This window comes from Callithrix jacchus, chromosome 14 (assembly GCF_049354715.1).
Source record: "Callithrix jacchus isolate 240 chromosome 14, calJac240_pri, whole genome shotgun sequence".
Classification (NCBI taxonomy): Eukaryota; Metazoa; Chordata; class Mammalia; order Primates; family Cebidae; genus Callithrix; species Callithrix jacchus.
This window is the reverse complement of record NC_133515.1, coordinates 34,048,281-34,064,084: the sequence shown is the minus strand read 5'-3', so window position 1 is coordinate 34,064,084 and position 15,804 is coordinate 34,048,281. Positions and strand designations below refer to the sequence as shown.

At 38.9% G+C, this 15,804-nt stretch overlaps 1 protein-coding gene across 1 annotated transcript; it reads right to left on the bottom strand.

Moving 5' to 3' along the window:
• Positions 1-5,865: 5,865 nt before the first annotated feature.
• Positions 5,866-8,780, bottom strand: REG1B (regenerating family member 1 beta). The gene is made up of 6 exons (XM_002757576.5): positions 8,746-8,780; positions 8,343-8,452; positions 7,609-7,727; positions 7,167-7,304; positions 6,335-6,446; positions 5,866-6,127 (listed from the first exon to the last, which is right to left on the bottom strand). The coding sequence occupies exons 2-6, from the start codon at positions 8,404-8,406 to the stop codon at positions 6,060-6,062; spliced, it is 501 nt and encodes a 166-aa protein (XP_002757622.1). The 5' UTR covers positions 8,407-8,452; positions 8,746-8,780; the 3' UTR covers positions 5,866-6,059.
• Between the last annotated feature and the right edge of the window lie 7,024 nt (positions 8,781-15,804).

Below are 15,804 nucleotides of genomic sequence, written 5' to 3'. Positions count from 1 at the left end.
AATCTGTACATTACTTTGGGCAATATGGCCATTTTCATGATATCGATTCTTCCTAACCATGAGCATGGGATGTTTTTCCATCTGTTTGTGTCCTCTCTTATTTCCTTAAGCAGTGGTTTTTAGTTCTCCTTGAAGAGGTCCTTTACATCCTTTGTTAGTTGTATCCCTAATTTTATTCTCTGTAGCAATTGTGAATGGGAGTTTGCTCATGATTTGGCTCTTTGTTTGTCTACTATTGGTGTATTGGAATGCTTGTGATTTTGGCACATTGATTTTGTATCCTGAGACTTTCCTGAAGTTGCTTATCAGTTTAAGGAGACTTTGGGCTGAGATGATGGGGTCTTCTAAATATACAATCATGCCATCTGCAAATAGTGACAATTTGACTTCCTCTTTTCTTAACTGAATACCCTTTATTTCCTTTTCTTGCTTGTTTGCCCTGGCTAGAACTTCCAATACTGTGTTGAATAGGAATGGTGAGAGAGGACACCCTTTTCTAGGGCCAGTTTTCAAAGAGAATGCTTCCAGTTTTTGCCCATTCAGTATGATATTGGCTGTGGGTTTATCATAAATAGCTTTTATTACTTTGAGATATATTCCATTGATACCTAGTTTACTGAGAGTTTTTAGCATAAAGGGCTGTTGAATTTTGTTGAAAGCTTTCTCTACATCTATTGAGATAATCATGTGGTTTTTGTCTTTGGTTCTGTTTATGTGATTGATTTCATTTGTAGATTTGCATATGTCAAACCAGCCTTGCAGCCTTGGGATGAAGCCTACTTGATCATGATGGCGAAGCTTTTGGATATACTGTTGCATTCAATTTGCCAGTATTTTATTGAAGAATTTTTGCATCAATGCTCATCATAGATATTGGCCTGAAATTTTCTTTTTTAGTTTTGTCTCTGCCACGTTTTGGTATCAGGATGATGTTGGTCTCATAAAATGAGTGAGGGAGTATTCCCTCTCTTTCTATTGTTTGGTGGAGTTACAAAAGGAATGGTACCAGCTCCTCTTTGTATGTCTGGTAGAATTCAGCTGTGAACCTATCTGGACCTGGATGATTTTTGGTTGGTAGGCTATTAATTGCTGCCTCAACTTCAGACCTTGTTATTGGTCTATTCAGGGATTAAACTTCTTCCTGCTCCAGTCTTGGAAGGGCCTAAGTGTCCAGAAATTTATCCATTTCTTCTAGATTTACTGGTTATGTAGAGTTTTTGTAGTAATCTCTGATGGTAGTTTGTATTTCTGTGGAATTGGTGGTGATATCACCTTTATCACTTTTTATGGCATCTATTAGATTCTTCTTTCTTTTCTTTATTATTAGTCTGGCTAGCCATCTATCTATTTTGTTGATCCTATAAAAAATTAGCTCCTTGATTTAATTATTTTTAAACTGTTTTTTTGTGTCTCTATCTCCTTCAGTTTTGCTCTGATCTTAGTTATTTCTTGTTTTCTGTTAGCTTTTGAATTTGTTTGATCTTGCTCTTCTAGTTCTTTTAATTTGGACCATACAGTGTCAATTTTAGATCTTCCCTCGCTTCTCATGTGGGCATTTAGGGCTGTAAATTTCCTCTAGACACTGCTTTAAATGTTTCCCAGAGATTCTGGTATATGATGTCTTCATTCTCATTGGTTTTGAAGAACATCTTTATTTCTGCCTTCATTTTATTATTTTTTCAGTAGTCATTAAGGAGCCAGTTGTTCAGTTTCCATGTAGTCATGTGGTTTGAGTGAGTTTCTTAATTCTGCGTTCTAATTTGATTGTGCTGTGGTCTGAGAGACCGGTTGTTATGATTTCCATTATTTTGCATTTGCTGAGGAGTAATTTATGGTCAATTATAGAGTAATTATATGGTCTAATTATATGGTCAATTATAGAGTAAGTGTGATGTGGTGGTGAGAAGAATGTGTATTCTGTGGCTTTTAAGTGGAGATTTCTGTAGATGTCTATTAGGTCTGCTTGGTCCAGATCTGAGTTCTAGTCCTGGATATCCTTGTTAATGTTTTGACTCATTGATTTGTCTAATATTGAAAGTAGAGAGTTAAAGTCTCTCACTATTATTGTGTAGGAGTCTAAGTCTCTCTGTAGGTAGTTAAGAACTTGCTTTATGTATCTGGGTGCTCCTGTATTGGGTACATATATATTTAGGGTAGTTAGCTCTTCTTGCTGCATTGGTCGCTGTACCATTGTATAGTACCCTTCCTTGTCTCTTTTGATATTTGCTGGTTTAAAATCCATTTTATCAGAGACTACGATTGCAACCCCTGCTTTTTTTGCTCTCTGTTTGCTTGATAAATCTTCTTCCATCTCTTTATTTTAGTCTATGTGTGTCTTTGCACGTGAGATGGGTCTCCTAAATACAGCACACTGATGGGTCTTGACTTCTTATCCAATTTGCCAGTCTGTTGCTTTTGATTGGGGCATTTAGTCCATTTACATTTAAGGTTAATATTGTTATGTATGGATTAGATCCTGCCATTTTTATACTAGTTGGTTGTTTTGCCTGTTAGTTGGTGCAGTTATTTCATTGTGTCAATGGTCTTTACCGTTTGGTAGGTTTTTGCAATGGTTGGTACTGGTTGTTCCTTTCCATGTTTAGTGCTTCCTTCTGGAGCTCTTGTAAGGCAGGCCTGGTGGTGATGAAATATCTCAGCAATTGCTTGTCTGGAAAGGATTTTCTTTCTCCTTCACTTATGAAGTTTAGTTTGGCTGGATATGAAATTCTTGGTTGAAAACTATTTTCTTTAAGAATGTTGAATATTGGCCCCCATTCTCTTCTGTCTTGCAGGATTTCTGCAGAGAGATCTGCTGTTAGTTTGATGGGCTTCCCTTTGTGGGTAACCTGACCTTTCTCTCTGGTTGCCCTTAACATTTTTTCCTTAATTTCAACTTTGGTGAACCTGAAGATTTTGTGTCTTGGGGTTGCTCTTCTCGAGGAGTATCTTTGTGGTGTTCTCTGTATTTACTGAATTTGAATATTGTCCTATCTTGCTAGGTTGGGGGAGTTCTCCTGGATATTATCCTGAAGTATGTTTTCCAACTTGGTTCCATCTCCCCATCACTTTCAGGTACACCAGTCAAACATAGGTTTGATCTTTTCACATAGTCCCATATTTCTCTGAGGCTTGTTCATTCCTTTTAATTCTTTTTTCTCTAATATTGTTTTCCTGCTTTATTTCATTAAGTTGATCTTCAATTTCTGATATCCTTTCTTCTCTTGATCAATTCAGCTATTGATACTTGTGTATGTTTCTCAAAGTTCCTGTGCTATATTTTTTCTCTAAACTGCTAACTATATTCTAGTTAGCAATTCCCGTAACCTTTTATCAAGGTTCTTAGCTTCCTTGAATTTGGTTAGAACATGTTTGTTTAGCTCAGAGGAGTTTGTTATTACCCACTTTCTGAAGCCCACTTCTGTCAATTCATCAAACTCATTCTTTATTCAATTTTGTTCCTTTGCTAGTGAGGAGTTATGATCCTTTGGAGGAGAAGAGGCATTCTGGCTTTTGGGATTTTCAGACTTTGGTCTGGTTTTTCCTATTCTTTATGGATTTATCTACCTTTGGTCTTTGATGTTGGTGACCTTTGGATGGAGTTTTTGCATGGGCATCCTTTTTGCTGATGTTGATGCTGTTGCTTTCTGTTTGATAGTTTTCCTTCTAAGAGTCAGGCTCCTTCTGCAGGTCTGCTGGAGTTTGCTAGAGGCACACTCCAGACACTGTTTGCCTGGGTATTACCAGAAGAGGCTGCAGAACAGCAAAGTTTGCTGCCTGCTCCTTCCTCTGGAAGTTTGTCCTAGAGGGGCACCCACCAGGTGCCAGCTGGAGCTCTCATGTATGAGATGTTTGTCGACCCCTGCTGGGTAGCATTTCCCAGTCAGGGGGAATGGGGATCAGGGACCCACTTGTGGAGGCAATCTGTCCCTTAGCAGAGCTTGAGTGCTGTGCTGGGAGATCTGCTGCTCCCTTCAGAGCTGGCAAGCAGGAAGGTTAAGTCTGCCGAAGCAGTGTCCACAGCTGCCCCTCCCCCCAGGTGCTCTGTTCCAGGGAGATGGGAGTTTTATCTATAAGCCCCTGACTGGGGCTGCTGCCTTTCTTTCAGATATGCCCTGACTAGAGAGGAGGAATCCAGAGATGCAGTCTGGTTACAGCAACTTTGTCACACTGCAGTTGGTTCTGTTTCACGTATTTTGAGACATCTTCTTGAGGGTTAACTACTTTATTATTATAAAATGTTCCTTTTCTTCTCAAGTAACATTTTTTGCTTTAAAGTAAAATATGTCTGATATTAGTATCATTGCAGACAAAGCCAGTCCCCCCAGAAATGGAGTCTTTCCTTAATCGGTGTCACAAAGCCAATACATGAAACCAAAAGTGAGTGTCAAGCACTGCAAACTTTATTCAATGGCCATGGAATTGAGAAGACCAATCATGACTCACAAATCAACTTCTCCACTAGTGAGGGGTAAAGGGTTAAAATATAGTATTTCTCTAATGAAAGGACTGAACATTAAAAACAAAGGGAAGAACATTCATGTCTTTTCTGAATATAGTTTGTGAACTTCCTGGAACCAGAGTATGCCTTCCTTTTTGTCCTTTTATTGCTTCTTCTGGATGTTGTCATGGTGATTGTCAGCTGTCATGTTGTCAGCGGAAGTGTCATTTAGCATGAAAATGAGACTATAATCAACCAGATGTCTTTTGAGGTCCTTTGGTGGCAATCTTGATTCTAACTAGTCTCAGCTGATCTAGTTACAAAGGAAACATTTTACTGCAGGCATACTGTTTCTTAAAGATAAGCAGAGTTGGGACGGGATTGAAATTCAGCAATGTCACGTAGGCATTATACTGGGTAACAGTACAGAAACCAGTATTCTTATGGTTTCCGTTTGCAAGATATATCTATTTCCATTCTTTTACTTCCAAGCTATTTGTGTCTTAATCAAACTCATGTCTCTTATACATAGCATATAGTTGAATCTTGTTTTCATTGTTGTTATTTTAATCCAGGCTGACAATTTGTTTCCTTTGTTACCCCAGTATATATGTGATTACAGCATCCACTCAATAGAGTCAGTTCTTCTTTTCCTTTCTGTCTTTCTCAACCCAAATGTACTGAACTGATCATTTCGTATCTTTTCCTCTATTCTTATGTTGCAGCCCCAAAGAGCAAGCGAGCATTTAATACTATTTATACTATTGTCACATTTAATACTATTCAAATAGTATTACATAACATTTAATACTATTATTGATACAATTGATGTTATGAGATGAATTGTGTCCCTCAATAATTAATTTGTGAAAGGCCTAAGGGCAATATTTCAGAACTTGACTTTATTGGGAGTTAATACATTTAAAGAGACAAGTATGCCTGTATATTTAATTTACATCATTTATCAGTGAGTTATTCATTCATCCAAGAAGTAGGATTTAATGAACTTTGCTTGCTGGCCTCTAAAAATGTACCACCAATGCACTCAGCACTGTAGACCTAATAATTCTCCTTGAATTATCACTTTAGTCATGACTTCAAATTGCATAACCGAGAACAGATGTACCCCCCTCAGACTCCAACTATGTGAATTCCTCTAGAATATCAAATACTATAGTCAGTTTGGATCAACAATTTAATTATTTGTGTAACTCACTAGGTTCATGTAACATGCATTGTGGATGAAATCTTAATCTTTATCTCGTCATAGCAAGGCCACCACATGTTCATAAGTCTGACATACATAAAATGTGAGTGGGGTTTTAAAAAGTGGATGGTCCAGGGCAAGCTCTGGAGTGTGACAATCATTCCCGCCCCCCACCCACCCAGCCATGGGCTGTAGAAAGAGAAAATGCAGAAGACAGAACAATGGAGAAAAATATGTTTGCTTTTATTGTTCAGGGCTCTAGAGACTGGGACAGGTGAAGGCACTGAAGATCAGAGATGCAAACTCATTGAGGAGGAGATAGCCTGAACAGAGTTGGAGAAAGAGTCTTGTTTATTTTTGACACCATAGTAATTGCAGGACCACCAGTTCTAGACGTCCATTTTTTAGATGTCTCTAGTTTTTGAATTTGCAAACAAAGGAGAACTTCTTCTCACAAGATTCATCCTTCCATTTCTTGAATCCTACAGTACAATTAGAAGAGTCAGAATGAGAAGATCAGAAGGAGGGTAGCCCCTCTTCGACCTAGGACTCAGAACAAGAAACAAGAGGAAACATTCCCTTATTTTCTGGATGGAAATAAATTTTTCCTCTATCCCAGTCCCCATGTTCAACTGCAGAGATAAGTGGGAGGGAAATGGCAACAAGGGGATAGACTCTCTGCCTCTTACCTGAACGTGAAGTCAGGCTTGCACAGTAGCCAGCATTAGCGCTGCTTGGGGCTCCAGTTTCCCAGGATTTGTAAGAGACCAGGGACCCACTGCTCCAGTGCCAGCGGCGGTTCTAGATTGAGAAGGGCCAGAAAAGGGACCATGGTCACTGGAAAATCAATAGAACAACCAGGCCTCTCTGCACACTCAGAAACAGGCCAAAGTACAGGGGAAAGAATGAACATTATTATCACTATGAATACCATATTATTCCATTTGCTTTTGCTTTAAGTTTCTCTTTCTCTGGAATGTCCAAATTCCTCCTCCTCTTCCAGCAAACAATAAGTGTCCAGAGTTTGATACACAGACTCATAAAAGTCCCAGAGAGTAGTTCCTGATTTTTCCCCGAAGCTCAGAACTGTCATATCCAGCATAAAATTGGCTGTACAGTAGCTGTTGATATATTATTTACTTTAACAGTATAGTTCCAAATGTCAGCAATAGATTCTCTTCCACTACTCTTTCTCTGTGGTAGTTTTCAGAGGGGTCTCTTCCAAGAAAGACAATAGCAAAGTAGGGAAAAAGTTGTACATAAAGATGCATTTCTAGAAGTAGACAGAGTGAGTTTGTGCATGAATTCCCATGAGCCCAGAAAGTTCAACTTTCGACTCATGTCTCTAACTATCTACACTGAACCTCACAACTCATACATTATAGGAGCTATAAAGACGTTCCTTTTATTAAAACAAACAAACAAAATAGATACAAGTTGGCGCTCGTGGTGCCAGACCTTAAATATCCCTCTTACCTCTCAAAAATGTTTATAAGGAGACAGAGGAGACTGCAGACTGACCTTTTTGGGGTCATGAAGGCCAATCCAGACACTGTTGTCATCAGTGCTACTCTCCTTAATCAGTGAGGCCACGAAGGCACCTTCCGCCTGGGTGAGCACAGACACCAGGTTGCCTGAATGCATGTTCTGGCAGTAGAGCTGGAGAAGAAAATGTAGCACTCAGTGGAGGAGGAAGGTATGAAGGATGTACTGAGACCTCCCAGAGGTTGTAACAGAAAAGGACATCACAGAAACGTCCCTGATGATGCTGTCACTGACCACCAGCATCTCTGTGCTGGAAATGTGTCAAATGATGGGCTAAAGTAGATTGGGGAAGTTTTGGACCAGTGGTGGAATAGGGAAGGGATCAGTCTTATCTCATTGCAGCCACTGAACGCACTGTAAACTAGCAGCTGCCTCTACCTTCATGAGCCTCCCTTCCCACACTGCTCTCCTCACTTACATCTGCATCGACCCAGGTCTCAAGGTCTTCATTAAAGTAGTAGCAGTAGGACCCATAGGCATTGGTGCCTTCTGGGCAGCTGATTCGGGCTTTAGGCAGCTCTGTCTGGGCCTCCTGGCCTGCGGGGGGAAAAAGTGTCAATTAAAGACTCTCAGCTCAAGGAAAGGCTGAAAGGTGAATTAAGAGCTTCTGAAGTTCATTTATAAGAATATACTGATACAGTGTATCCTGGGGTGACTGCTCACTTCTGCCCTCCTGCATCTTATCTCTTTTCGCTCTAGTTTCCTTTGCTCAAGAGAAGAGCACACAATAAATAGGTTAAATAAATATTTCCTTGTTTTCTTTTTTATTTCTGAGGCTCAGGCTTCTGCCTTTAAAGACTCAGGCTTTCACCTCTCTCAAGTTTCTCTTGGTTTCCCTGCATGCAATATTTACCTTAGCTCTCCATCCTATCAATATCTACATAAAAACATCCCCCAAACTGCCATCACATATATATTCAATCAGATGAACTCAACCACAAGGGTCACCTGTAAGTGATCCTATCAAATTCTGTCTCAGACACATGAATGAAATGAGGGTGTTTTTGAATGGGATGAGATCAGCGATAACGATCACTGGACAACAGAAACAACCCCTGATGCTGACACTGCTATTTTTCAAGTGAACCCATATGCATGAGGATGGAAGGCAGACTTCAGGGCTGGTATGAGAGGTGTGAGGGAAAATCTCACCTTGGCTCAGAGACAGGATCATCAGGCAGGAGATCAGCATGAAGCATGTGTTGGTCTGAGCCATGCTGAGCAGCAGTGAGTCTCTTGCTTAAGGACCAAATCAGCAATCTCTATAGGAGAACACAGGGAAGAGAGTTTGAAGAAGAAAGCAGAGCACCTATTATCTTTCTAACACCCTCTCCTCTCTGAATTCCTGAGAGTAGGAAGGTCCTCTGAGATAGCTACAGTCACAGTTATTTCTCTTTTGGTTTGGGGATTATACAGGCCAAATTACCCAAGATCAGCTTTGGGTAATTTGCTTAAGCTTCATTACTACTGGGATACAGAAAATCACCCTGTATCTACCTCAAAATGGAAACAGAAAAACCCATATTACACATGCCCTTCTCTAATGACCGCTTACCTATTGGTAAGTGTCTTGTCTACTTGAGGTGGCTTGTCAGGCCAGGCAGTGTAGGAGCTTTATATCAGGATCTGAGAGAGAACCCCGTGATATTAACTATGGGTGGAGCAAGGAGTAAGGGTCAGAAGGCCTACAGAGGGCACTTATGGTAAGAGATTCTGGCATCAGGAATAGCTTATTTCTGGCATACACTAGGAGTAGTCACAAGTGACATCAGCTTACCATAAAGAGGTTGGCAAACTGTCCAGGTTGATGTCAGGCTTTGTTTGCCCTTCCTCCATAGCATCCAGGTGTCCAGTTCCCATGGCCTTTAGTAGTCCTAGAAAGAACAGAAGAGTAGATTTCTTTGTGCTGTATAAATATGGGATCCTTTTTTTTTTTTTTTGGTTTTAGACATGGGTAAGGATAGGGGAAGAGTCAACCGAGTCCAAATGATTAAGCCCAATTAGCTGGTGGCTTTAAGTCATTTCTCCATTCATTTTCAGGCTCAGGAATCTCTCAAGACCTCCTTCAGAAGATAAGGTATATTAGTCCATTTTCACACTGCTATAAAGATACTACCAGAGACTGGGTAACTCAAAAAGAAAAGAGGTTTAATTGACTCACAGATTTTGCTGAGGTTTGGGAGGCCTCAGGAGACTTATAATCATCGATGTGAAAGGGAAGTAAAGCAGGTCTTACATGGCAGCAGATGAGCAAGAGAGAGTGAATGGGGAAGAGCCCCTTATAAAACTATCAGATCTTGTGAGAACACACTCACTAGCATGAGAACAGCATGGGGGAAACTACCTCCATGATCCAATAGCCTCTCACTAGGTTCCTTCCTCCACACATGGGGATTATAAGGATTATAATTTGAAATGAGATTTGGGTGGGGACACAGAACCACACCATATTACAATGGTTAGTAGTTACATAAATTTAAACCAGCATTTCCAGCAAGGTTTGAGCATGACTAACTAGCATGATACCAATGTTCTCAAAGTCCAAGCAGGTGGGAACTGCAGGGAGCTGATACCTAAGTAAGTTCAAAGCAGTGGAATATAAAGTTGTTGCTTTGAAGTCAACTCTCTGTTGTTGTGAAGTTACAGCAGGTGATGTAGAATTAAATGCTTACCGAAATTCCCATTAAATATCCATTCAGATTCAGGGAATAAGAGCAAATCTGGAATTAAAAATTCAGTTGAAAAACTAACCAAAATGTTCACAGAAACAGAGATGGTTATATCAATTGGGATAAATGGCTAAATAACATATTTTGAAATACTAACAACAGTTAAATTAAATAAGCTTAAACATGAACTCATTTCCAAAGCATAGTGTTGAATTTACAAAGTCAATTGCAAAACTTTACAAACTAAAAATATTAAATATGCTTTTTAAAAGGCTAATTATTTATATTGATAATCTATTCACATGTAGTTTCAAGTAAAATAAATCCATAATAAAATGGTATACAAAAAAGTTTCATACTGTTTTTCTGGAGATTATATAATTTTTTTCTTTAAAATAATCATTTTAAACATAGATGACAGAGGTCAATATTGTTTAATCTAATAGGTTCAAAAGTGTTCATCAAATTATGACAATTTATTTCAGCATTTTCTAAAAATAATGTTTTCTTAAAAGCTTATAACCAGAGAAAGATGTGAGATTTTTTTTCCATAAATAAGAATTTCAATCATATTATGCAGAGTTACAAAGGGATGAAGAAGAGAGAAGTCTAGTATGCTTGTTACCACAAGTATATCTTGCCAAAATGAAATAAACAATTATTATTATTATCATTATTTTTGAAATAGGATCTGTCTTTGTCACTGAGGCTAGAGTGCAGTTGCTCAGTAATGGCTCACTTCAGTCTTGAGTCCCTGGGCTCAAGCATTCTCCCATTTCAGCCTCCTGAGTAGCTGGGAGTGTAGGCTCACACCTCCATGCCAGGCTGATTTTTGTATTTGCAGTAGAGACATGGTTTTACTATGTTGCCCAGGCTGGTCTCAAATTTCTGGGTTCAAGCAATCTGCCTGCCTCAGCCTCCCAAAGTGTTGGGATTACAGGGAGGAGCCACTCTGTTGGGCCGATATTTTAAAGTAACACAAAAAAATTATTTGCTGTATTTTTTAAATGAGAGTTTTTCTTTGCATCAAGAAGACTTCAAATAGATGATGACTTTTCAGGTACAAAAGATCAAATACATAATAAAACACATTGTGGCTAACCTGACATAAAAGCCTTTTAAAACAAATAATTGACACAACTCTCTCATAAAATGTTTATTGCTCCCAATAGCTATTTGCCCATTTAGGTAACTAACCCTTATTGTTCACATATGTGACTGTCCAAATTCCACACACAGGTAGTAAAATTGAGGACATTTACTGGCAACCACTTTGGTTCCAAAGTGACCTTTGACAAGGAAGCCATATTTATCTCCTTGTCCTCAGGATTCTGGAGGTCCTGTCCTCTGAACTAGTTTTACAAGGTTCTAAAAAGCTCATTTTAGCCCTTTCCTATCTATTTCCTCTGTTACTCTTCACAGAGGTAGAAAGGGGTAAACTGGACATCTAGTGTTAGTATGTCCCCAAGTGGGGGCAATTTCTTGATAAGCCTCAATAAGGCTTAGAAAGTTTCAAAACTGACTTATTTTTGATGCTATTGGCCATCTGCTGCCAACTGTTTCCTGTTTTCTACCTTTTAACAGATTTTTCTTACAGAGAGAGAGTCTCTCTCTTGTTTAAATCTCTTGGCAGGCATGTGAAGACTTTAGCCTGTCTGCAGACTTTAGCCTGGAAAGGAAAGGAGCTGAAGAAGTACCTAATGCAGCAAGAACTTTCCATGTTCTGCTGTGTCATGCAGATGTAAAGAAACCTCCTTACAAATTAGCCTCTTCTGCTTCACAGGAAAGCTTCAGTCTATTTAACAGGAACTATCATCGTGTGCTCTTTATGGCAGGCACTATTCAAACTATCTAGCTCTCTGAGGCCTAATTTCAATATATAACCACCTATTGATCATGGTCATGGCCAGAGGCCCCATAAGAAGAGGTCAAAAAAGAATACAATTTAAGATATTAAGCACCCAGTCCTTGCTATACAAGTTAAATTTTCCTTTACACATGCTATCATCATAGCCGTGTGTGTGTGTGTGTGTGTGTGTGTGTGTGTGTGTGTGTGTGTGTGTTTAAAGAAATGGGAGTTGTTCTTTAGAGCCTTCATGGCCTAATTGCCACTTAAAGGTCTCATCTCTTAACATTGTTACAGTGAGAATTAAATTTCAACATGAAATTTAATTTTGAAGGGACAAACATTCAAATTATAGCATCCTGCCTCTGGCACCCCTAAAACTCATGTACTTCTCACATATAAAGTACTTTCATTTTAACCCAATAGTTCCCAGTCTTAGCTCATTCTAACATAATCTTAAAAGTCTATGGTCTAGATTCTCATCTAAATATCATCAAAATCAGATATATGTAAGACTCAGATTATGATTCATTCTGAGGAAGGTTCCCTCCAGCTGTGAAATCAAACAAATTATATGTTTCTTAAATATATGGTGGAACAAGCATAGGATAGACAATTCCCTAACAAAAAACAGGAACAGAAAATAAAAAGAATTAACAGGTTCAACTGAATCCAAATTCCTACCCCAAAAATAATATTAAATCTTGAGGTTTGAGAATTTTCTGTTTTGGCTCCTACTCCCACCATCATCACAGATTGGGGCAGGGTTTGGGCCCCCATGACTTTTCTGGGAGCAAGCGATGTCACAGCTCTCATAGGCTGGAATATTATGGCCAAAGCTCACTGAAGCTGGGTTTCAAACTATTACTGGGAAATGCAGGAATTTTTTATTTTTAGTTTTAATTGGAGGAAGAATTTGGCCAAGCGATTGATTTAGCCAAAAAAGAGAATGTATTGAAGGAAAATAGAGAACAGATATTTTATTTTCTCTTTTCTACTTATATTTAGCATGCCTGTTTTAGCTAATCTCTGGAGTGTAAAATTTTTCAAACCTCCCTTTTCACAGAAGTTCTTCCCTCCTGCTTATATTTAGCTATTTGCCTAGCAACCCACCCCTAATGTTTCATTAGGATTATCCTGGTGGGTAATCTCTGTGGTAGCCTTGCCCCTTTGTCAATTCTCTCTGTGAGCCCTGAGGCTCCTTGATGGATCCTTTGAAATCTAGCTCTTACAATCAGCAATCGTGGAGAATTAGCACTCTATGGACACCATCAAAATTTATGCCCTGTACTTTCTGGAGTGGTGGACAGAGCCATATTTGAGCCTCTTTAGGCCATTTCTGAGATGGCTTGAAGGAGCTGCTCAAGAATGCAGGAATCAGAGACTCAAGGAAGCCTGTGTGGTGAGCAACAAGGTCCCAAGGGCTCCCAAGAATCCTCTTTTGATCTAATTCTGTTCTCCAGGCATTGGCATTCTGGGCTTGTGATGGGAGAGGCAACAACAGTGATCTCCAGTATGTTTCTATGCTCATCCTCCTATTGTTTTGATGAATAGCAGCTGGCTTGCTTCTAGCCATGCTAATCCCCTTATCAAAATTTGGTCACACCATAGGTTTTCCTCTTCTGTATATGCCTTTTCTTTCTTTAAAACATAGCCAGACTAAGAATATTCCAATTTTTATTTTCTGCTTCATTTTCAATATACATTTCATATCTAAGTTTTTTTCCTTTTCTCAAGTTTTACTATTGACAGTTTAAAAAGGCATGCAGTACCCTCAGCAATTTGCTACTTAGATATTTCTTCCACCAAATATTGTAACTTGTGGTTCTTAAATTCTGCCTTTCATACAATGATGGGACACAGAGACAATTCAGCCATGTTTGTTGTCACTCAGTAAAAAGAATAAACCTCATGTCATTGTGCAATACCATGCTCTGCATTTCCATCTGGAATCTCATCAGAATTACCTCGACCATCAATATTGCTGTTATTTTCTTCAAAACCACTTAAGTAATCTCACTGATTGAGGGAAGAGACCCCTCTTTCCTGTATCTTGTCTCAGAGGAGGAGTAAGTAAAAGTTGAGACATAGCAGGCATGAGGTCAGTGGTAGGGTTGGCTGGCGCCGCTGATCAGACCTGGAGGTTAAAGATTAAACCCCCCACCCTTAATCCCCCACCTTGAATCACATTCCTACATATAGTTCACAGGCATAATATGGGAAACGCCCTCCATTGTTCTCGCTCAGTCTTGCTCAAACCCCCACCTGGTCACATACCCCATGCCTACTTCATCAATGGTGACCCTCTCACATAAACTTTCTAGAATTGTAAGCCTTTAAAAGGACTAGGATTTTCTTTGTCAGGGAGCTTGATTCTTGAGACGCCACTTCCTTCTTTAAATCTGGTGTATGGAAGGTTTCATCTGTGGCTTATCCTACTACATGATGATTTAATTTTTGCCAATGGCTCCCCTCTCCTTGATCCCTCACCAGAGTAGCCCTTAGCACTCTGTTAATAGCAATCTAGGCTTTTTCTAGCCTGATCCTTTAAGCTCTTCTGCCCTCTGTCCATTACTGAGTTCCAAATCTGACACACATTTTTAGGTGGTTCTGATGATAGTGACAACCCCACTTCTGGTACAAATTTCTATCTTAGTCCATTTTCTGCAAATAGAACAAAACACTTAAGACTAGATGATTTATAATAAGCAGAAAATTATTTTCTAACAGTTCTGGAGACTTAGAGTTCATTAACAAGATGCTAGCATCTTTCAAGGGCCTTTTTGCTGTTTCAGGACATGGCAAAAGGCTGAAGGACAAAGAAGTAAAAGGGAATTGAATTAGCCATTATATAATGATATTAATTTCAACTATGAGAACAGAGCCCTCATGGCTCTATCACTTCTTAATGCTCCGTGTAAATATGATTACGATGCTCAATTAAATTTCAACGTGAGTTTAGAGAGGACAAACTTGATAATTTTCTCTGATTCTTTTAATATCACCATTCATCTGAACTCTGGTTAATATACATATCCTCAATTGGTATAATGGCATTAGTTTAAAGGTTATATGGTTACCTGTCTTATACTTTTTATAATTTTATAGCCAGAAATACATTATGGGTTTAGTCCAGATTTGTGAATTTACCTTGCCTTGGAGGCATGTCATTCATCCTTTGAGGAAAAGGTCCTTTCACTTGAGAGAAAATTCAGTTTGTGTTCTCAAATTTCACTTCTATTCCTCAATCTCATATGTTACAGCAGTTTATATTTCTGTTAGTTCTGTGGCTTGTATATTTAAAAAGGACAATGCTGTCCACCAGGTGTGTTCTCTGAACATAGCTATTTGTTTCACTTTTTATGTTTTATAGTTCAGGGATTCTTTAGTCCTACTGTCAAACTAAAGAGGAAAAATTAGGCAAAATTAATATAAATAGAGAGTTTATTTGGGCCAAGTTTGAGGACTCCAACCTGGTAGCATAAATTCAAGTTTCCCTGAATATATGCTCCAATTAGCAGCAGTTATCAGTGGGTTTTTAAAGGAAAAAAGAAAAGGCAGTTTCTAAGTTCTTTATCAAGAGATTACATTAATAACAAAGGCTATTCACAGGTTATACATTGCAGTTTGTGTAAAAAATATCACGAATGTGAAGATAAAAAGTGAGACAGCTAGTCAGGAAGTAAATGCCCTTAAACAGACGCCCCCAGGCATGGGTGTGAGGGGGCATGACCAAAGTTTCATACTCATGCCTCTTTGGGCCTGATAAATTTTGCATACCTCACGTAAGTCGGAGCTCTGAACTAATTTTTTCTCTTCTCATTACAAAGGGTAATTTACTTATATCTTGAAGATCAAAACTGTTGTATTTTTTCTCAAACCAATTTTGGACTTCCAGCCCATAGGCTTACAGTGGACAGCTGATAATAGTCCTTGCCAGAATAATTCCTCCTAGGAAATAAAAAATAAAGAAGAAGAAGAAGAAGAAAAATGTAAAGAAAAGAAATCAAACCTTGTCAGCAACCTCAGTTGGTTAGTTAACTGGCCCAAAGACTAGGAAGCAGAAACAATGTGTTCACAAAACTGAGTTTGACTTCAT

Coding starts and splice junctions, on each gene's coding strand:
- REG1B (XM_002757576.5), bottom strand. CDS start 8,406: ATGGCTCAGACCAACACATGCTTCATGCTGATCTCCTGCCTGATGATC. Junction 7,728..8,342: donor GATCCTGTCTCTGAGCCAAG/GTGAGATTTTCC, acceptor TTCCCCCCGCAG/GCCAGGAGGCCCAGACAGAG. Junction 6,447..7,166: donor GCCTTCATGACCCCAAAAAG/GTCAGTCTGCAG, acceptor TTCTCAATCTAG/AACCGCCGCTGGCACTGGAG.